General features: G+C 35.5%; 3 protein-coding genes across 3 annotated transcripts; 1 reads left to right on the forward strand and 2 right to left on the reverse strand.

Moving 5' to 3' along the window:
• The first annotated feature begins 663 nt into the window (after positions 1–663).
• Positions 664–6,571, forward strand: LOC122316630 (protein ecdysoneless homolog). The gene is made up of 5 exons (XM_043133307.1): positions 664–1,890; positions 2,149–2,481; positions 3,035–3,165; positions 5,126–5,292; positions 6,130–6,571. Exons 1-5 carry the CDS (start codon positions 752–754, stop codon positions 6,310–6,312), a joined length of 1,953 nt encoding a protein of 650 aa, XP_042989241.1. The 5' UTR covers positions 664–751; the 3' UTR covers positions 6,313–6,571.
• A 5,116-nt stretch (positions 6,572–11,687) lies between these two features.
• LOC122316574 lies at positions 11,688–15,152 on the reverse strand. The gene is made up of 3 exons (XM_043133200.1): positions 14,558–15,152; positions 13,308–13,890; positions 11,688–12,147 (listed from the first exon to the last, which is right to left on the reverse strand). Exons 2-3 carry the CDS (start codon positions 13,759–13,761, stop codon positions 12,101–12,103), a joined length of 501 nt encoding a protein of 166 aa, XP_042989134.1. The 5' UTR covers positions 13,762–13,890; positions 14,558–15,152; the 3' UTR covers positions 11,688–12,100.
• A 4,858-nt stretch (positions 15,153–20,010) lies between these two features.
• Positions 20,011–22,587, reverse strand: LOC122316643 (magnesium-dependent phosphatase 1-like). The gene is made up of 4 exons (XM_043133327.1): positions 22,284–22,587; positions 20,827–20,998; positions 20,591–20,707; positions 20,011–20,397 (listed from the first exon to the last, which is right to left on the reverse strand). Exons 1-4 carry the CDS (start codon positions 22,508–22,510, stop codon positions 20,287–20,289), a joined length of 627 nt encoding a protein of 208 aa, XP_042989261.1. The 5' UTR covers positions 22,511–22,587; the 3' UTR covers positions 20,011–20,286.
• Positions 22,588–23,164: the final 577 nt, after the last annotated feature.

Below are 23,164 nucleotides of genomic sequence, written 5' to 3' on the forward strand. Positions count from 1 at the left end.
ATAGCTTATAATTTTAAGATTTATAAGTTATAAGCTTAGGTAATAAGTTTAACTATTAAAAATTTATTTACTATTTGATATCCATTTAAAGTATTTAAAAAAATGTTATATTTGTTTAGGAAAAAATTAAAAAAATACTTTTACGAAGTATAAATGATGATCATTTGAATTTTTTTTTTTAAATTATGATAATATTCTTAAAAATTTGAACGTTGTAATTACATAAAAGTTGAATGGGCATATTCGTCCATTGACTTTAAAAAAAATTAAACTACAATATAAATTATTCAAAAAAGTACGTTTAATGTTTTTCTATTTAGTTGACTTAGAATTAAAAAGTATATTAATATGTAACACTTACACAATTTAATTTTTTCATTAAAAAGTTTTTATGACTATTCAAGTACTTTTTAAGATTCCTAACACAACGTTAAACAGGTCATAAATAAAATTATGTCATATAAATATTTTATTAAATGTGTTATCAAATATATAGTGTATGGATAATGAGTAAAATAAATAAATTAATTTAGAAAGAATAAAATTAAAAAAATTTTAAAAAATAAAAATAAAATAAAAATAAATGTGATGTACGGTGTTCGGAAATAATAGTAAAAACTCATAAATTATCTCTATGAAGTTGTTTTTAAACGACAGCGTTTCATTTGGCCCCCATCACTCTGAATAACCCGAACATTCATGAAAGCAACAGAAGCTAGCCAGTAGCGAAGTGTCCCTCGTGCCGGAGAACATGGCCGCATCGTCGGAATCCGACATCTTGTCAAACCAGAATTCCCGTCTTCCAGACGACACCGTTTTCTACGCAATCTTCCCAGACTTCTCACTGAACTCCAATCCTACCCCTGATCTCTCCTCCTCTCTCCAATCCCTCCACCTCCAAATCCTCCAAACCATCTCTTCCTTCACCACCGACTACCTATGGCAGCACGAGCCCTTCGCTCTCTCACTCTCTTCCCTCCCTAAACCATCATGCTTCTGCTCCCCCCATCTCCCCCACCTCCACGGCAAGCTCCGCTTCGGCGACAACCTCGACGACGAGTGGTTCGCCGTGTTCCTCCTCTTCCATATTTCAACGAGCTTCCCCTCCCTCTCGATCCGAGTCTGGGACACCGACGGCGAGTTCTTGCTCATCGAGGCCGCATTCCACCTGCCCCGCTGGCTCAACCCCGAGAACAGCCTCAACCGCGTCTTTATTCGGCAGGGCCATCTCCATATCGTTCCCAAGGACCGGATTCCGAGCCCGACCCTGGAAGACTCCCTGAGATTCATCGTCAATCGCGGCGAAGAATCGAGGGCGTCGGAGACGATTCAGTCCTCGGTGAAGAATAGAATATCAGATTATCCGGAGAGAGCCACGAGGAACATGCATTCCGTTAGGGTTAGGGTTCCAGTGTCCGTGGCGCAGGTCTTGAAGCACGAGCCCTGCTTGATTTCCCTGGCGGTGGAGGGGTTCTACGATCGCGACATCGACGCCATGAAGTACGCGGCGAGAATGGAGAGATTCTTGCCCAAAGGAAGAGAGGAAGAGCTGGTCTGCGTTTCGGTGAAGATGTCAAGGGCAATGTATGCTCAATTGGTGCAACAAACCTTTCAGGCACCCAAGTGTTACCCTATGCCTAATAGGACCGATGCAGCCGCGTATTCAGAGGCCGAATTGGGGCTGAAGATCGCCTGCGGGCTTGAGATGATATATCAGCTGAGAAAGCGGGAGGGTTTGGAGGGGAAGGGGAGCACATGGGACGCGTATAGGGTGAGTTTGGAGAGCAGTGGCTACTTTCAAGGGTTGCTTCCCGGGTCCAAGGAGTATCAGAGGTTGATTGACAATGCGGAGGAGTATTACCGAAACAGTTCTTTGTTTGCGAGGGCCAGGTGCGTGGTTTTTTTTTTTTTTTAAATTTTCCGTAACTTGTTTCTGATTATTAATTTCTTTAATAGTGGCGTGGTAAGAATTTTGCTTTTGGCTTTCAATAGTTCGTTAATTTGAATATTCTAAGCAACCTTCTAAATGTGCAAGTTGTCTAAAGTCCCACAAGGGTTTTTGAACAACGAATGTAATATCTTTTTTTTGCTGGCCGCTGTTGTTTTTACCCTTTAGTGACATTTAGAAAGATTTAACTCTTGCTGCAGTGAAATGTTGAGTGCTCCAGTAAGACGAATCGATGAAATTCTTGCTTTACCCCACTCAGCTGATGATTTTAGCGGTCAGGAGGTTCCTCCTTCTGATGATGATACTTGGCTTTACAACGGAGAAGATGAGTTAAACGCTGCTCTGCTTGAGAGACAAAAGGAGATGGACCTCTATAATTTAAAACATAAAAAGAAACAGAAAGGACAGGAAGATACTGGTCCTTCTTCCAGTTCGAATCTAGATGAGGCCGCTCTTGGTGATATAGCAAAAACCATGCAGGCTTTTGTCCATAAGGTGTCAAGTTACAAGGGAGCTGAGGTTCCTGAAAACAGGTTCGGTGAAACTTTGTAGTCATCTCATTCATTCATGATTTGGTACCCATCTTAGTTTTCACATATGCAAATGCATACGTGCATATTTCTCAAAGGCCTCATGGCTAATTTGGGGGCTAGGAGTGGATGTGAAAGCTTCGGCCATGGCCAGAGAGTTCAGCCCCTGTTCTTTCTTTATTTTGCACAATTTGGATTTCAGCTCATGATCTCGTCGCTGAGAAGGTCACTTCAGCATAAATAAGTGGGTGGATCGGAATGTGTCACTGAATCCATTGGCAATAGTGTTTGGGTTCGAAGCCCATACAAGTCTTTGTTGGCTCAGCCTTGACGATTTGAGTGGGCTGATCTGTTATGTTCCTTCCCAGGAGAATTAGGAAATTATCAGCATTTAGTCTTATTATTTAGAGTTTGCACACTATACACAACATAATATCAATGCAAGTAATGGGTTCCCAAGTCTCATGTACAGTTAGCTATATATCAAGTATGGAGACCTCAATTTCACTGTCTGTAGGATAAGCAAATTTCTTAAATGTATTTTCTCCTCTTGTAGGAACCTAAAAGAAGTGGATCTTAATGTTGACCGTTTCATTAAAGACATCGAATCAGTAATGAAGCGCCAAGGTTTTGAAAATGCTGGCAGTGATGTTGATGTAGAAGGGTCGTCATCTGACTTTGATTTGGGTAAGTTATGCACAATCTATATTTAAAATAAATGTTTGTATATATATCTATATCGGTTTCATAAATTGTTTATATTATTAAGTTCATGAAAACTAGGGAAACTCTCTCTCTCTCTCTCTCTCTCTCTCTCTCTCTCTCTCTCTCTCTCTCTCTCTCTCTCTCTCCACATGGTTTCCCCATGTTATTCTCTACAATGGTCAATGGTTCTCTTTTGAAGAACACAAGTTCCACCATTATGGTTACTTTACTTATTAAAAAAAAAAGGTTCCACTATTATGTTGTTTGGTTGCTTGGTCTCTTGAATAACCTTTGACATCTGATTTCGAACTTTTGCAAAAATCTTAGAAATGAGGCAATTTAATTAAAGCCTTAGCTTAGAATAAATGTATGAAAAATAGCCCAAACAAGACGCAACAGAAAATTCTCACTTTTACCAACTTTGAGCCATAAATTGATTACCAATAGAACCTAGAGAAGCTAATTAATTTTTGTTGATTATCTGGATGTGCTGGTTTGCTGTTAATCTATTATGTGTTTTACTAGTCTATTTTACAATAATGATCGTTGTGGGACATGGAGTAGCTGATGGTTGAACAAGCTGTGTGAGAAATGTAATTAGCCTTCATTCTAATATTAGATATGGTGTGCAGAGACTTCGTTAGACCATGTATAAATTTGAGGTCTTAGTGATATGTGGCTCAAGGGTTTTACCCCCATCATCTGGTACAAACTGGTGGTGAAATCTCTAGGTTGCATGAGTAAAGCTGCATTTGTTTCCTACTTCCATCTTCATTATCTATATATATATGTGGAAAATGCTGGGCATCAGCCAGTTCGTACACCCCAAACCTTAGCTGGCAAACCAGGTTCACTAATGAGTGAACCGGTTCTGCTCCCAGATGCCGAAAGACCTTCATTTTCACCCTCTTGTTTCCTGCCGAGAGACTGAGCCTGCTGGTGGCAGCTGCCATAATCTGATTGGAACCCCCTGTTGTTGTTGCTCTGTGTGTTGTTGGTTTGTTTGGTGGCATTTTCATGGGAGTAGCTCTGGCTGCTCTGCAGAGAACCGAATTCGTGTTTTACTGTCTCTTCTTCCCTGAGGAAAAAACAGCCTGCTTGGAGTGATCCTGGAAACTCCATGCTTGCTGCTGTGATTGTAAAAGTTTTTTTTTTGATAAATAAAAAGATTGCTAATTTAAGACCAAAGCGAAGAAAATAAGAAACCTGGACACGTTATGACGAAATTTGTTATATACAGTTTGAATCGCAGTATTTGAGGACTAAAAATTTGTCGTTGATGATGACAATGGAGGCCTTTGTTGGGTTTGGAAAGAGAAATCGTAGTTATTGTCTTCCTTCTTGACATTCTGCTGGTTGTTGCCAAAATTGCTCTTCCACTCGAAGGCCTGAGTTGGGAATGTTCCAGTAGTTGGAGATGGCAGAATCTGTGTACAGAGGGAGGGGCGATGCGACTTGGGTGGGCAGAGGAGGCACTGGGGTGGAGAGAAAATTCGAAAATGGCCCCTTCTTCCCCTCAAACGAGCATTTCAGCTTGAAGGAGGAAAGGAAAAAAAGAAACAAAAGAAAAAAAGAAGCAAAATACAAGTCAGGTGTGGGGTGTAGATAGTAAACAGTGGCTGATTTGTAGTATTACTCTATATATATAAACAGAGGCTGATTTGTAGTATTACTCTATATATATATTTATATGCATGCCAATAACACTGGCTATACCTTGTACCTAGTTTTTAAACAGATGTATGTTTTCGCTTACCAGAAGTTACTGATGCCTCTGATTCAGTATGTAGAGAGAAGCTAAATTTTAGCCTTAAAAACATTTGAGCAAGCTGTTAAATTATGAAAACTACATACTCGTATATATAAAAAAAAAAAATTATGACAACTACATCTTTCATTTCTGTTTTTCTGCTGGTTCTTATCACCTTGATGATATTCACAGATGACTCCGAGGATGAGAGTGATATTGCAGAACCTTCTGAGGATAATAAGGATGGGGAGGATACTTTCATGCATTCCTATTCTGATGTTATGAATGAAGAGTTGAAGGCCACCACCCTCGAGAAAAGTTTTGTTCGTGCTAATGAGCAAGCACAAAAGAAAGCTGAGGTATATTTTCCCATCTTGCATGTGAAGAGGCTATGCTGAGTGTTTTTTTCTTGGTTGATAATAACAAATAGTCTTCTACCATCTCAAAACTGCTGCCATACCCCTATTAGGAGCAAAAAGATGATATCCTTTTATGAAGTCCTTTAGATATTACTATTACTTATAAATAAATAAATAAATAAATAAAAGGTCCTTTCGATATTACGAATGTGATGCCCTCAATTTTTGTTATGGGTGATTGTTTAATCCTGAAGTAGGAAAGGTTGATCATGTAATGACCCAAGGGAAGCCCAAGGCACATCTAGGCACATTTTTTTTAAAGGACTGGCCAATGTTATTATTGGAGTTCCAGAATAACTATAAAGAGCAAGAACTTATCCGTCTCAAGCAATGTGAGATTCCATTCACAATCTATACTGACTCAGTACTGGGTATTAATGACCTAAGGAAGGCCCAAGTCACATTTGGGCCATATTCCAAACGGACTAGTCAATGGTACAATAGGTTATCATTATGAAGAGGAAAAACTTCTCACGGCCTTCCTTAGGACGTTACATATCATCTTTCCCAAGGCCTAGATATGGTGGAAATAATTTAGATTCTTATACGTTACATCATTCTTTGTGAATTAACCATTACATGCTGCTACTTTCATTTTGTAACTAGTGATCTCATAAAAATATTGATGGTGATTCTTGGTTGGAGCAAAAACATGTGGTGTGGTTTGCTCAGATACTTTTTAGGCTGGCATGTTTTCGTATGTTGGTAGCACTCTTGTTCTTATTTTAGCCTGGCTAATGCCAAAAAACGATGCTTGGATTTAATGAATGGATGCAGGGAAAATCAAATGCGGCAGAAAATATGGATGAGGATTACACTCCTGTGGATGTGGATGTGAATCTCGTAAAGAGCTTTCTTGACTCCTTTTCCTCCCAACAAGGACTTCCCGGTCCTGCTTCCAATATGCTTGGGCTCATGGGTGTGAAGCTGCCACGCGATGATGACAAGAAGGGCGAATGATTCTCATCGGGACTTATCCAGTTTTGTCTCTCTTTTCATAGTCTATGGTTATATATGTGTTTCGCAATTGTTGTGCTCAACTTCCTTTGCAATGTATATGGTGTTGGCAGGGCTTGTGCATGACCACATGCTTATATTAAGTTTGGCTACTGGCTAGTGAATGTCTGTCTTCTATGTGGAGTGTAAAAACCCTCACTGAGGAATTTTACATATCTGAGATTTTGAGATTTTTTTCAGTATAGGTAAAGGATTCACGATCTTTCCTTGGCTGTTTATCACGGATCATTGGATTAGCGCCATTTGTCGAAAGAGCTCTGCTACAGGGAAGCCCCCTGTAGTGCACGAAATGCACGAAATGAACACGTGGATAAGTTAGCTTAAAGAAAAAAAAAGAATTTTGTTACGTACAAGTAAAGTCACATATTAATCTACGTATTAATATTGATTTTTTTATATTTAAAATTTAAATTAATATTATTTTTAATAAAATTTATTTTTTTGACTAATTAAAATAGATTAGTATATATATTAGTGTGCATTTGTAATTAGATTTAAAAAAAAAAATAACCGTAAAACAAAACAAAAAAGTTCAATATCATTTGCCCTCCCTCCTGCACATGAGAGTCCTTTTCATTCGCGCTCCCCTCCTGCAATACTGAGAAGCCCATAGCCCAAATGAAGGTGAATGTTGGAAACATCCAAAAATTTGCCAGCACTACTGATTCGCCCATCGCCCAAAGGAGGGTGCCTAGTGGAGATAGCCTCTAACTTGGAATTATTCAAAGAGATTGGCTTTAATTTGTATTGAACTGGAATTTGTTCTTAGAATTGATTGAGCGTCCAGTGTGTTCCTCAAGTGGTGAGAGAATGGTTAAATGCATCTAAAGTTATTGTATTGTCAGGATTTGGCAGGTTAAACTTGAAAATATGATTGTGTTATTTTTTATGATAGTGTTTTTCAGATTGCTTTTGATAATTTTTCAAACCTAACAAGGGTCTTAGATGAGCTTTGAAGCGTCAGTTTGCTCTTGGTTTTCATCAATAAAAAGGATTAAGAAATTGGTTTTTATCAGCCCTGAAGTTGGCCTTGAGAAATTTCCTTGGAGCTTGGTCAAATCTCTCGGACAAATTTTTTCAAAAAGCCCTATAATTTTCATTAATTGGGGAAGAAACTTTCAAACACTTGTAGGAAGCAATGTAACTCATTCCAAAAAAAAAAAAAAAGAATCTATTGCGCATAATCTCTACTGAGCATAAAGAAATGAAGAATTAGAAAGGAGGGTGACATCTGGTGGAACAACGAAGGAAAGTAAGGATTGAATCTAACTAAGGGTATAATAGACATTTCATATATAATGACATGGAAGATATGCAATTCGTATTTAATGACCACCATGCTTTATAGAATTTCTCTTGTTGAAATGACCAGTCCTAAAATTTCTCATTAGTTACCAAGTAATGCCTTCTTCTATATCATATTAAGGAATATCCAAGTCGTATAGCCGGGTGGAGAGCCCGGCCAAAACACATTCTTCTGCAAGTATTGACACTTGCGGAAGAATCCACCAATTACCCTGATTTGGCTTTCAGATTTTAACTTAGAATTGACAATGGAAAGAGTAGAAATCTTCAAAAAAATCTGCTTCTGTCAACCATATGACCAATATCCTCAACATTTTATTTAAGGGAAACGTTTATCCCACATATGATTGTCACTTATAGCCACCAATTGAGTTTTTTTTTTTATTTTTTATTATTTTTTTACTTAATCGTTAAGTAATTATTTTTTAATAAATTTGTGATTTTTATTTTTTTTAAATGTTTAATGAATTTAAAAAAATATTTGAAAAATATATATATTTTACCTATTAGGTGATTCTCTCGGTGGCTCTCTTAAAATAGCATCTCCCTCTAGTTAAAGCCCAAATCCAAATTTGAGACATAATATCCATCAAATCTACTTTATAATAAAAATAATTTTATAACATAACGAATCCATTAATTTTAATGTTTATGTATTTTAATTTTTTTAATTAATTTTTTACTTAATAATTAATTATTAATGAAATTATATCTATTTTTATTTTTTTTCTTAATAATTAAAAATATTTATAAAAATAAATAATAAAAATAATAATCTCTATGTTTATGCTAGCTGTACGACCAGCTGTAACCATCCCACTTGTAATTCTACGCTGCAGTCTTCTTCTTAACTGGATCTGACTGGATGACTTTTAATTCCTTGCTAGCCCCCCGAAACCTTTCACACGCATCATATCCCTTTAATTCAAGTCGGCATCGTCATGTTGTTCCTTCATCAATCATTGTTAGTTAACAAACATATATATCAATACAAGTTTCATAACACACCTTAATTTTTAATTTTTAGATTAATGTTAGATACCGTTCTTTATGTCTAGGTCGTGCAAGCTCTATGCAGTTTTTTTTAAAAATAGTGACTCTTATATGAAAAGGTTACGACAACTCTATATAATAAATAATTAACTTTGAACCAAATATACGAGTAATGTTATATACAATTGTAGAATGTGTAAATATCGTATATTTATTTTAACAAAAAATAGAATTTATCATTAAAAAATTAATTTTTTTAATATAAATCTCGTATTTATTTATTTTTTTAAAAATAATTATACGACACTTATACACTTATTACTGTAACTATCATTCCTCCGTACACATACATATACAGCTCCCTCACAATATTATGATAAATCTATGTCGATGATGTAACATTTTTCTTGTTTACGAAGATATAATACTGTCTTTAACCTTTCGTCAAACGTTCTTCCATGACGAGAAGAGACAAACAACATCATTAAATTAATGTTTCATCATCAGATCTTTGCTACCACTGTTATTAATCGTTTTCCTCTCCTATAAAAATCTTTTGAGTAGAAAAATATTGCTAATATTCAATACTGCATGTCGCCAATCGAATACGAAATGGGGTTTATAAAAATAGCAACAGCTCAGATTCTGCCCCACGATTTCTTGAATTCAACGTGAAAACGAAGAGAGATTTTGGAATCTTCTAAATAATTGAGAGATGAGGCTGTTGAACAGCCACAAGTTATTTAAAAAATATTAATAGTTCTTATTATATTAGCATAGAAAAACATTGCAATCATCAACTCGCTACCGGCTATGAATGCTTATAAAAAACAAGGACTAGGATACACGTGTAATCTTTATTTTTTTATAAAACTATATTTTAAATTTAATATATTTATGTAATACAATGTTGCTTTTATAAGTTATTTTATAAAATGATATAAGAGTAATCTTATACATTATATTCTTATTTTGGGTACATTTTACTATTTAATGTGTTATATTTATCACCATTAAAGTACTGTCATTGGCTTAGTCAAATGCCAGTGACTAGTCAAATTATAACTAATATATACCAAAATTGGTCTGTATTGGAATAGCCAAAGCTCAATGGCTTAAGATTTGAGCTATAGTATTTTTATATATTTCTCTAAATTTGGCTAGTTATCATTCATTTTCCAAACATTATTTTATGAGTAAAATATTCTCAAATGTGTTTGTTGAATAATTAGGTCGAGAAAAAAAAGTAATTATGAAATAATAATTTAAGTAAAAATTAAATTATTAATTAATATATGGAGTGTATTTGTAAAATATTTACAAAAAATTTTAAAAATTATTATTAAAATATATAATATTATATTATTATTTTGATTTGGAATGACTAGTCTAACGCGAATTAATATCTCAATTGGTTTTGATTTTAACCAAAAGCTCTAGTTTTAGTCAAATTTTAGACTTGGCAATGGTTCCATTATCAATGTTTTTATATGATAAAAAATCATCAAAATAAGAGATCATTTAATAATGATAAATGTAACACATCTTACATAATGAGATGAAAGTAAAATAGTGATGTGTATATAATTTTTTTTTTCTTAAAACAAAATCACAGTAAAAGTTGGGTTTTAATTTTCTCGCCCAAATACTTTTTATAATAATTTATGTTTTGTTCACATTATCACTGTGTACATCTCTTTTTAAACTATTAAAAGAATTTAAATTAAGAAATTGCATATGGTCCTAGTGGAGTGACAGAGACCATTTGCAATGTTGCTTAAAATATGTGCGTGAGAGAGATCAGTGCACGCGTGAGACAGCTACAGAGGACATGCCACTAGGCGAAGGGAGGGACAGGAAAGGAAGGGTCGCTGATTTTTATACACATCAGATCACATTTAGCGTACAACCACAAACAATAGAAGCCACATGTGATAACTGGACACAATGACTTCATCATTGCAGAGGTTAAACATCTACCCAACTGTCCATTGATGTGGTCCTAATGCAGGTTCTTTAACCACAAACACTGAACAACTTTGGATACCCTATCCCAATTTGCATGGCCTGTACAAATGAGAAGTGGTGGTGGGGAGAGAGATTTTGTCACTCTCATTATTGTCTCAAAACAGGAGAATAACAAATTGTGTCCACCACCAGCAGCTTGTGCACCAAACTTCGAGATGAGACAAGGAAACAGATTGTCAATCAGTCAAATATGCACAACTTCATCACACTAAAGAGTAAGGATCAAGTGGTTCATCAGTTTCAAAAAGGGTAATCAAGCTGCTGACTATTTGGCAAGGCGAGGTGAAGAGGGGACCAATTGGAGTTTTGGCCTGGACGTTTGTCTTCAGATTGTTGAGGGGTATTATTAGACTAGATGCGTTGGGTCTTCCATCCATTAGACGATAAGCTGGCTACTGGGAGGAGATCGTGCAAACTGCGGCGCTGTTTTACTGTTTCGTGCAAGTTGCGGCATTGTCTTTTTTGTGTTGAGCATTGGTTTGTTTTATAGCTATGTACCACGGGTTTTCCTCCACCTAACAGAGGCTATAAATTTCGAGGCTCAGTCCTCCTTTCGTAAAAAAGAAAAATAGAAAAAAAAAAAAGGCAAGGATCAAACAGTCGAGCCTTTCTTGGTGTGTATGTGTGTGTTTGTCTTGAAGGCATTAGGCAGGCAATAAGAAAATCAAGATGGATGCAGTTCTTTTTACACCTCTATTTAGTATAAAATATGAGTATTTTAATCATTTCAAGTGATTATACTAAAGATCAATACTAGGTACAAATTTCAAATAGACAAACTCTGCGTAGGACCAGTGTCCGATCTTCTTATGTAAAATGGCATGATTGGCCAGATGGCACTTCCCTCCGTCCCAGAAGGATGGTAGGGTTCCAAATTTGGGGTTCAATGAAGAAAAAGGCACTTCAAGAGACTGACAAAACAATGCTTTAAGGTTGGAAAAATAACAATGAAATAGAATATTAATGAGTAAATAACAAATAACACCATCATATACAAAAAGTGGAAGCAATGAGATATAAACAGTCTGGCCCTTGATTGACAAAGAAAGGACCAGGATTATTTACATTAATAGTGAGCTTAAAGCATAGGCATACTCTCATATTCACAAAAGTTGTATCTACAGTAAAATAATCCATTATATTTCGGACTTCTCCTCGCACCCTAACCAATGGAAGCGTGAACAACAGAACATGACATGAGCCGGAAAGCGTCTTTTTCTGAGTCTGCACAACATGGTTCTCCTGTTTGCTTAACTGGATAATTTACAGTCAAGTTCAACTGGGCGTTAATCCTCTGCACTCCTACTCGGTATGCTGATGTAAAGCCTAACAGATCTCTTATTTTTTATTTTTTTCACAGTTTTGGTACTGTAAAAAGGGGCATTCTGAAAATGATCATCCACTTCTAGATCTCAAAGTTCTGAAGAGAAGAAAGCAACTTTGCCATGCCCTCTGCATAATCAATAAAATTGCAGTGACAAACTGAGCATGGATGACATGAGGCATATATTCATTAATGCAATGCGGTAAGATTTCAACAATTCGAATATAAAAGTTTAGATGGGAAAACAAGGAATCAACATCAACAAATCGTAAAACAGGTTTTCAAGCAATAAAGCCAAATGTCAAGTATGTTCATTTGAATGGGAGATTTCCAAGAACCCAAATCAGTTGAAATTAAGATCATGTCAACAAGTGAAAATATATAATATGACATCTTTAAACAGATTTAACAACAATTAAATAGGTAGCATGCATTGGAATTTGAAAAGCTCTACAAATTTAATCATCTCATTACATCTGTCCATGGCTAAACACATGAATTATGAGTCATTGAAGTTTTAGCCGCTAACGGGCAGCCTGAGGCCAGGACATGTAGAGATCTTAAACAGGGCAGACAACCACTTGAAGTAAAGCTCTAATCTATAGCCCTATAAGGAGTCGCAAGATTGCACTAAAGTTATGTTTGGTTGGAAGAATTTAGATTTGGATTTGAATTCGAATTTGGATTTGGATTTCAAATAAACCATAATTTTAAATCCAAGATTTTGAAAAGCTTAAAAGCTTGTTCGGTTTCTGTCCAAATCCAAATCTAAATGTTTTTTATTTTTTTTTTTATTTTTTTATTTTTTTTTTATTTTATAAATAAGAAGAATTTATTAATCCACGTAATTAGGCAATGTCCAAGTACACAGGCGTATATGGAGATGAACCTAATTACAAGCTAAGCGCTGGGAAAGACAGCATAAAAACACCAAATCTAAATGTTAAATATGATCCAAAGAAAGAATTTGGATTTTAAAGACCCAAATCCAAATCCTCCTCACTGAATCTATTACCCAAAAGCACCATTAAGTGAATTGTGTAATGTCCAACTTCTAGTAATACGTGTTGCTCTACCCCATTGTGTGCATGGTGCATACCGGTGATACATCTCACTGCTCCTTGGACATGAGTTTTGATGATATTAAAATAAAATTTTCAAATGAGTGGAAATGTGCTACTAAAAATAGGGGAGGGGGGAAATTTTAAACTCTTATTGGAGTTCAGATTAATACTCCTTACAAGCATACAAAATGAATGGAGGAAAAGGTAAAAGCAATGACTCTTACCAGGAGAAAACTCATGTGAGAGGTTCTTGATGGCACTGAAAAGATGGTTATTTGAGCCCTCCATTACCTTCTTGCAACCCGGTTTATAGCTTGGAACCAGCACAGCTAAACCATCATCACTCTCGAAACCAGGTCCATGAGGCTCAAACCATCCGATGGACCAGTCTGGGTCATCGGATTCAGATCCTGACAGACAGACACCATCAGATGGCACCACCTCCGCGTCAAACTCCCTGTCAATTCTTCTCTGTTCCCTACTCTGCCATTTCCTCTTAACCTTCCTATGAGGGGCGGTTATCTTGGTCCCCTTCACAGAAGGAAACTTTACGGTCTCAGGTTCCCTCAGACCAAACCCCCATTCAAATGAAGAATTCAGGGAAGACCCATTTGAGACGGGCTCTTTCTCTTTCCCGGACCATAACCGCCACGAAAAACGAGTGAAAGAGACAGCCATAGTTCGAACCCAGGAATCGCTAGAAAGGTAAAACGTTTTTGAAGAGCTCTTCGATGGGAAAGTTTTGGGGAAAAATGACGAGGACGCCACAGACAAATGAGAGCAAAAATAATTGGAAGTGATGCCTGCCTGTTGCAGTAACCACTACGTTAGGCCATGATCAAATTCCTCAATATAGATAGATTAAACAAAGAAAGAAATAACTCAGATCAATCCAACAAGCCCATCAATCTCAGATAGAAAAACGAAAGCTTCACAAGACGAGAATCGTGATAAAATAGGTGCAAGAGTTTCCCCCTTTTCCCTTTCGATCACAGTATTTTTCATCAGAATTTAAGAGTCATATTGAAGAGCGCAAAGAGGGAAAAAAACAACAGCTAGCTGAATTCAAGTCTCGCTAGAAACCAAAACGTTTTTGGTGAATCAACTGAGTTCTCTTTTATGGCAAACTTTTGTGGGAAATGAAGGCGAAGCCACAGAGACTTGAGATTCGGAAGTGGTGCCTGCCTGATACAGCGACCACTATATTAAGCAATGATCGAATTCCTCAATACATATAGATGAAACAAAGTAAGTAGTAGTTCAATTCAATCCAACACACCCATTAAATGTGCGAAAAGTTTGTATTTCCCAGAATTGAAGAGTCGCATGACAAGCACAAATACAAAAAAGCCAGTCCACTGAATTTGGTCTATATCGCGACCCTTTCCAATCAAGTCGGCAAAAAATTTTCCACAGAATGAATCTCTTACTCAATCAATCACCAAAAATATCTGGGTGGACCAGCCAAAATTACCTTGTTCCAAAAAAGGAAGAAATACTTTGATGAACGAAAGAATATGACGCCGAAATCTTGGAACGAGTAAATTTACTTCATTCCACAGTAAAAGACACAACTTGTAGGGAAAAAAGCCCAAAATTTCAATCACCACGTGATGGTACAGTCCAAGAACAACCAAATACCAGGTGTTGGTCGTCTTTCAGCCAAAAATGAAAGGAGGAATTTTCTAAGAACAGAAAAAAGGAAGGTTCCAAGTAAATAAAGACTTCAAAAGACGACTTTGAGGACAAAACCGTGATTCCCAAGTGTCAAATGGTCAACCAGTCCCCCCCATATCACCGGAGCAACGGGACCCCTCACCGGAAAAATCCGAACTCTCCACCGGAAACCAAAACTTTTGGCAAAATCAGACGGTAAGATCACAAAGCAAACCCAAAACTTGGCCCGAGAGAGTTAGAAAAAAAATGAAAGATCAGTTAGATCACAAAAACCAAAAAAGAAGGGCCCGAAACCCAGAAACTCTTTCACTCTCACTCTCTCTCTTCCTCCCTGGCCTCTTCTACTTCCTCTCTCCCTCCCTCCCCTCTCTCTCTACACTGCAAAACCAACTGGCAGAAAGTGTTCCTTTCCCGTACATTTTAAAGACTTCGTTTTGGCGTATTTATTTTGATTTATGTTTTGTGGAAGCCGGAGCCAAGTTAGCCAACGGTCCAGATTTGTCCGTGCGCTTCCTATCATGCGCCACAGAACCAATCATCGAACAACAGCTACTTTTTATTATTATTATTATTTATTATTAAAATAAATGAACAAATATCAGACGTTGATCTGGTCGCAAGTGGGAATCACTACCGTCAAAATTTGTTGGCGTGGCCATTTCCTTACCCAATCATTGCGTGTATGTGAGGTTCAAATAAAATCCTAGATCGACTTAGCCCCTTCTGTACCCCCAACAAAAATTTAAAAATAAATATTAAATAAAATGTTGAACTATTGCAGTCTTCCCCCAGCCCTTCCCTTGCTCTTGGATATTTCCTTCTTTTGTTTTTTTTACCTTTGAAAATTTATTATAATTGGTTGATTTGGAAAACACCCTCTCAATTTTGAGAGAAATCATGAAGAAATGATATTTATAGTTTTTAAATTTGTAATTCTTAAGTAATTTTTTTTTAAAAGTAGATGAATTTAAAAAGAAATAATATTTACAATTTTAAAATTTACAAGTCTCGCATACTCATTTTAAAAAAAATAGGCAGTAAATATGGAACATGTATGAAAAAATTATTTTTTTAATAATGGAATCTAATTTTTTCAAAAAGAGTACGCGAGAATTGTATATTTTAAAATTGTATGTAGCATTATTCAAATATAAAATCTAATGAAAAAACTAATTTTTTAATGATAGACTATACTCTTTTTTAAAAGAAGTGCATAGAACTTGCATACTCTAAAACTGTGTCTAACATTACTCAAAATGGTACATGTTAGTTAAAACAATTGACATCATAAAGTATCATGCACCAAAGAAAAAAATAATAATTAAATGTTTATATTGCAAAGAAAATCAAATCCGATTACAAAATCTCTCATGTTGGATCAAATTTTCTCAGTGATCACTTTCCTTACCTTATTTTTAACCAGCAATGTATTTCAACTTTAAAGTCGATGATTAGCATACTTCCACTAATGCATGTGCATGTTCATATTTTTGGACATATTAGGCTAGGCATGTGCTCCTTCAACCTTCCATGGTCAATCCCCTTGCTTTATCTTCACCCTATCATGACTCTCCTTTGTCACCTTTGGCATAGATTTGTCTGGTAGTCATTATATTCATAATCTAGCATATTAAAGTACTAAGCATTAAAACTTAGATAATGACATTAAAGTAACGTTATTCTTCATTCTAATTGTATAGAAATTATGTTTGATAATATAACACGTTTTAAGAAACTGCTCATTTAAGACATAGACATCTGAAATCATATAAAACATACATGCCAACAAATGTGATTGAAAATGATACGACTTAAGATGATGAACAAAATTTCTCTTGAAACTAAGATTTTGACGGAAGCCTTAAATCACGACACTCCTTATCACTTCTACATAGGTTGGTCTAGGTAGTTGCTCATAATCTAGCAATCTTGAGCTCAATCCCAAGATTATAATTAGTAGTGGGATCCATATTAAAGTAGTAAATGATGTTAGAACTTAAATGGGTGACACTTTTGTGCTAACATTTAGGTGAAAGCCTCTCTTTCTTTTTACTTTCTGGGTCTGTAGTGTTATAGAATCAATGCTAGTGGACAACTTCCACTTTTTTTGGTCACTTTCTTTGCAATTTGAACAGGGGGACGCAGGCATTAGTGGAGTTAATTTAGTATTCATTTCAAAAGACTTTTGTTTAGCTAAAAATATATTTATGTGCAGTTATTTTTATATATTCTTTATGCATTTAATTAATGTGATTGGTTATGTCACTTTTTATTTTAATATAAAATAATTATTTTGACCAATCATATCAATAAAATATACAAAGAATACATAAAAATAATCGTATGTAACATAAATCTAGATTTTATATAACCAAATTCCCATTTTACGCATAAATTATAAAATAAGAATTGTGTATGGGACTGGATAATGGATATTATTCCATCTCCAAAGAATAACCCATACTTGAATAACAAGGAATATGAGAAGGGGGTTTGAAGGGGGAGAGATTGGTGTTGAGATGTACCACGCTGAGTGTGGAAAAACTCCGAAGTGCCAAAAAATTCAGCATTCTTCTTCATCTTTTTCTTTCTTTTTGTCACTTTGCTCTTTTTCAGATCCTTTTCGAATCTCTCTCTCTCTCTCTCTCTCTCTCTCTCTCTCTCTCTCTCTCTCATGTAACGAATCTATTTCTCTTTAGTTATGCTTTTGTTAGATTGCTTTTAGAGGAAATAAACAGAATATTTATACTTTCTCCTTTTTTATTTTTCTTTAACCCATTTTGGCTTTTTCTTTTACTTCATAAAAAATAAAAATAAAAATTGTCATTTCAAGTGAAATCAAGTCTCATTCAATTGTGTGTGTGTGTGTTTTTTTGTTCCTTTTAAAATGTGGACAATCATTCCTCTCCTCGGATCGGCCTGGCATATCTCATGATATCACCATAGTATCCTATGCATTCTGTGCCACTAAACTATTGTCCATGTTTTTTATACAACAGAAAAAGAGTAACTTTTTGCAAGCAGTTTGAATATATGATGAACCTACGACACCCAACTTGCAACCTTCTTTCTTGATATCCAAACAAGTCCATTTTCTTATCTTCCTTTTTTTTTTCTTTTTTTTAATGTTGAGAAAATTCTCCAAGACAAGGCCCCATTTTCTTATCTTCCTTTTTTTTTTCTTTTTTTTAATGTCGAGAAAACTCTCCAAGGCAAGGCCCTTCAGACCCACCTCTTCAAAGTAAACCTTAGTCCCGTGTACCGCACCCTCATAAATTTTCTTACAAAAAATTGGTTAAATCGTTGATTTTTTACCGGGAGGTATAGTCTTAAAGAATTATTTACACTCGTAAAGTGTTGTACTTTGGACTTTAAAAAAAGTGATACCCCAAGACCAAAGCCTTCACCGCTTAAGCCAATCCCTTTTTCTTCTTCTATTAAGAAAGTAAAGTCAAAAGGATAACTCCTCCGATAAATAAATCAGTGTTCTTTAGATCATGCCATGCACCTAATAACTGTAGAGCCAAACAGAGAATGGCGGTGTTCGACTTAGAATTTTAGGTTAAATGTTTGGACCCTCAGGAATTCTGAGTAAAAAGAGCCAATTAGTGGAGGAGAAAATGTAGTATGTCAACCTTTCTGCCCTTTTTAAGACAATAAATGTAAAACAAAGATAAAGCTAATGACACTAAGCTTGCTTTCCCATTTCAAATCTATTTCAGTTTTAACAGTGGGAGATGCCATATTATCTTAGTTATGGGTATAAAATGATACACTTAGGTGGAATTTAATACGAGGAAGATGCAATCCCATTTTAAGAACAATAGAATAAACTGTAGGAGGGATACTTTCAGAACAGATATTCACATCAGATGAAAGCCAAATACGAGGAAGATGCAATCCCATTTTAAGAACAATAGAATAAACTGTAGGAGGGATACTTTTAGAACAGATATTCACATCAGATGAAAGCCATTTAGATCATTGAGAGGTTTGCTTGACATTGATGGCTTGTGACCTTTTTTGGTATAGCCACAACTTCTGATTACATAATCTACCTCTTTATGTATCTAATGGTACTCAAACCCACTTCAACTTATTTTGGTTACAAATAGGCATATTTCTGAATTTTGTGGTTAGGAAGGAAAGCTAAGAATGAAAAGTTAAGCGCAGAGTACAAAACCAAAGTACAATTATGTGAGAACTTGAAGAAAGCCCACAATGAACTTCTCATTAAAAGCCAGGAAGCAAGTCTGAAATCTGAGGATCGGTCAAAAGAACTAAATGGAAAGGCAGAAGAAAACTTAGAGCAACGCAATTGTGTGAGGAACTTAGATGCAGATTGAATGAGAGTAAAAAATTAAACATATCAGAGCTGCAAATGAGAGCTTCGAGTTGAGTATGATGAGAAGTCCCTTAAATGGGAAAAAGAAAACAGAGGTTTGGTATCAGCTTTAGATAAGGCCAATGAGAAGATCATTGATCAAGAGCAAAATATTCGTGGACATAGAGAAGAGGTAGAAGGCTTCAAGGGATGCCTATCAGTTTCACAGAAGAAGCTGTTGGAAGTGGAGAAAAGAGCTAAAGCATCAAAAGAACTGAGAGAAAAGAGATGATACGTTGTTCAATGTAGAGGAGGAGAAGAGGAAGCTTGAAGATTATATAAAATGGAAAAGGGAGCAATTTACACATCTAGCAGAAGCACATGATAAGTTACAAAATCAGTCCAGGGTCGGTAAGTAGGACTGGGAGCAGGAGAGATCTACATTACTTGACGAAATTTGTTCACTACAGGCCAGATTAGATTCTCAAACTAGAATCTCTGAGACCTGAAAAACAGGTTACAAATGTGCAACCAAGCCCTGACTCGTGAAGAAAGCACAGAGAGCATCTGGAAATTCTAGTTTCTGAATTACAGACACGGTTTGAGAATGCTTCTGCAGAGTGCCAGGATGCAAAATTTATTTCTGTTTTCAGTGTTATACACTTAGTAAACATTTATGCAAATTATAGAACAACTCTTCTTACTTCTTTTGGGCTCAGAAAAATTGTAATAAAGAAGAAAAAAGCATCCCTTAGGAAATAACAAGAGACTGGAGAAGAGAGTATTTCCTGCAAACTAGAAATCAGGTCAACCATTGATAGTAGACCATAATAACACCATGATTCCTTATAGAATTCCATTGGCTCAGAAATAATGCCATGCCAGTAAACAACACATGCAGACAAAAGCTATATACACTATCACAATATTTAAATTGATAACATATATCTTATTCAATAGTTTTATTAGCAAAGAAATATACCCCAATAGGCCATCAGATGAATAGTGTAGTTATAAAATGGTTATTTGATGGCATGGAGAAATAATGTGCAGTCCAACATGTGTATCACAAAGTTGCAGTATATTTGATGGTTTGAGTTGGAAAACTACAACAATCACATTTGAAATACTCGGCATCATTCCACTTTCAAGGCCATTCATGATTCCACAATAGAGGGAGATTCAATTCTGCTTGCCCCTGCTTAATGATTTCGAGTCCCTGACATCTGAGAAAATTCTGATAGTCCATGCCTCAAAACTCCAAGGTTTACCCCATCACCGACCAATATGCTTGTTACGCCCATTTTTGATACCTATCAATGCCATTATAGAATTCAAACTACTTGTTGAAGGTTCACCTAACTAGAGACACCAACATTTTTCTGGATAGTTACTTGAGATGTATGAGATGGTCTAAAGATTTCTATGAACCTAATGCTTCGCATGCATAAAGAAACATGGTAAACAGTTTCAAAAACTAAAATGGTAGGCAAGGGGCAACATTACCGCTTGAATATTCCTATCCTCATCATCAAAGAAGAGCATTGAAGTGAAAGGTACCCCGGTACTTCTTTGAATTCTTTGGAAATGATCTGTTTTGTGAGTCTGACTGGAAAAAATTTCCTGCATAATATCCGTTGTGATGATTCTTTAGAAGAGATAACAGAAAAACCTTCTTAATACTTTTTCCTTAACATCCAGAAATTGAAAAGAGGTGGAGACAATGCTTCCTTGAGGCTCACCAGGGCAACAAACATGGACCGGATACCCAATTTATCTAGGAAAGTTTTGGCTATATCAGGAGTTGGTGATCTAGAAGCAATAGCCACATTCATTCCACTATCCTTGAGTGCAAAGAATATGCCCCTGGCTTGTGGATACAGATATGGCTCGTCACCCTCATAGCAGCACTGACTGTCAATTTACCATGAAAGTTATTAGCATCAACAATCAGGTCACTATTGCAATTTAGCAAGAAATCAAGCACTGCATTCATTTGTAAAATATAGATTCGGTGAAAGACAGGCTATCAATTAGCCATGAAAGTTGTTTGGCATCAAGTACAAATTCATATTTTCAATTTAGCAGGAAATCAAGCACTGTCTACAATATGTAGAATATAGATTCCATGACATAGTCTATATACTAGCACAACAAATGTTGACAATACCTCATAGCCGGCCATTTCTTGATATTCTTGTACATTATGATCATTTTTTCAATCACCTGAACACCGTACTACAACCAAGGCTCTAAAAGAAAAGAACTAAAACATGGTAGATATGGAACCACAAGTTTTCAGCTTTTAACAGATTAATTGAGTCAGTCCATTATTTTAGGAAGAAAAAAGTGCAGGCTCTTGTAAGGAAAAAGACAATCATGCTTCCCATAACCCAATGAACAAGGATTTGATTTCACTCTTGCTCTCCAATCAATAGGAAGACCACAAAGTTCACAAACTAAACCAGTAATTATAACGTAGTCTTACAGACACTTGGTGCTCCTTTTCTATAATAGAATGCGTTGTCAGGTAAAGTTAAGTGTTTAGGTAAGCGGTTTTAATTATATGGCATATTGTACTCCGGGAAGTAACTAACAATTTTCCCAAACGATACTAATCATTCAACACAAATCGTGATTAAGCATCAATATGCTATTTACCATATGCATTGATGCACCAACTTCAATATAATGTCGCTGAAGTCACCGTATTTGTCATTAATAAAAACAGAGTAAATGCATTTGCACACTAAGTGTTTGAATAAAGTTCTTAAAGAACTTCCTCACAGAAAACTCACTTTCTCATTTTATTGAATATTTCCTTCATACATTACAGTGTATATAAGGTCCGTATATATAGGCCTTGCCAAAACAGATTTTGCAGACTGTCACCATACATTATTTGACACCTGTCTAGCCTAGTTTATTACAAGAAGATTCTCAATTATTCTAGAAGAGTTTTTGGAGGCACACAATTCTGCTGCCTTAACAGTCATATACATATTACATATACTCCGGCAGTAAAAAACCAACACTCTCAATGCAAAAATAGAACCCATTCGTTGTTCTTACAAACCCACTACGAATTATGATAATGGTCATGATCTAAAGTCAAAGCTGCATGAATTTTTACCAAAATAAAGGACAATAAAAAAAAAAATAGAGAGGGCGTATGCAGTGCTCTGCATATATAATATACCAATAGAAAGGCCAGAAAGTATGATCGAGATCGAAGACAACTAGACGAGGAAGATTTTGGTGGAGACCGATTATCTGCAATGCCTCGTTCTTCACCTTATCGTCTTCCTCCATAGCAAGGTCTTTCGTCAATTTGCGGGTCGTCATATCTCCGGTACTGAACGGATTGCATGCACCTACTTTGGATTGAATTAAGCATGTAAGACGTGGGAGTAGTCGTCGTTTCATTTTCTTTTTCAATTCACGCAACCTCCCATCAACGCTATTTCAGAACTTCTGCGCAACTTACTTTAAGAAAAATACTTTTAACCAAAAGGATCGCTGTTTAATTTATTTAAATTATATGATATTATTTTATATAAAAATAAATTAAAAATATATAAATATATATAATTAGTCAATCTATCAATTTTGCCAATTCAAAACGGAATCTAACCTACATTTTTCTCGATTTAAATTATTGACCGGTCGATTCTCTATCGATGTCGATCAATTTCATAATTTGCCAATGATTTCTTTTCACTCCTATCAACGATTTAGATTTTTTAGAATTCTTCCCGCATCTACCGATACATTTGATCGGCACGGCAGATTTCATTGGTGTTCATATTTTCTTATTATATGGGTAATAAAATAGAAATATGCTCCCGAAACTTCAAAGTCAGATAAACTACAAAATTTATAATAAAATATAATATAAAGAGTTAGGTTAGATATAATTATTTTTATATATTTTTTTATGTATTATATTAATATGATTAATTAAAGTAATTATTTTATATTAAAATATATATATAACTAATCATATAAATAAAATACGTATATATAAAATTTCTCCCATACAAAAGATATAACTTGACGAGAAAAGAATGGTCCAAAATA

The sequence above is a fragment of the Carya illinoinensis genome, chromosome 7 (assembly GCF_018687715.1).
Source record: "Carya illinoinensis cultivar Pawnee chromosome 7, C.illinoinensisPawnee_v1, whole genome shotgun sequence".
NCBI lineage: Eukaryota > Viridiplantae > Streptophyta > Magnoliopsida > Fagales > Juglandaceae > Carya > Carya illinoinensis.

Bases quoted from the DNA above. Each gene is read 5' to 3' on its own strand.
- LOC122316630 (XM_043133307.1), top strand. From the start codon at position 752: ATGGCCGCATCGTCGGAATCCGACATCTTGTCAAACCAGAATTCCCGT. The intron at 1,891-2,148 runs GTGCGTGGTTTT...CTCTTGCTGCAG, and splicing joins TCTTTGTTTGCGAGGGCCAG to TGAAATGTTGAGTGCTCCAG. The intron at 5,293-6,129 runs GTATATTTTCCC...GAATGGATGCAG, and splicing joins AAGCACAAAAGAAAGCTGAG to GGAAAATCAAATGCGGCAGA.
- LOC122316574 (XM_043133200.1), bottom strand. From the start codon at position 13,761: ATGGCTGTCTCTTTCACTCGTTTTTCGTGGCGGTTATGGTCCGGGAAA. The intron at 12,148-13,307 runs GTAAGAGTCATT...TTGATTATGCAG, and splicing joins CTCACATGAGTTTTCTCCTG to AGGGCATGGCAAAGTTGCTT.
- LOC122316643 (XM_043133327.1), bottom strand. From the start codon at position 22,510: ATGAAACGACGACTACTCCCACGTCTTACATGCTTAATTCAATCCAAA. The intron at 20,999-22,283 runs GTATATTATATA...GTAAATTGACAG, and splicing joins ACTTTCTGGCCTTTCTATTG to TCAGTGCTGCTATGAGGGTG. The intron at 20,398-20,590 runs GTAATGTTGCCC...TGGCATTGATAG, and splicing joins AGGATAGGAATATTCAAGCG to GTATCAAAAATGGGCGTAAC.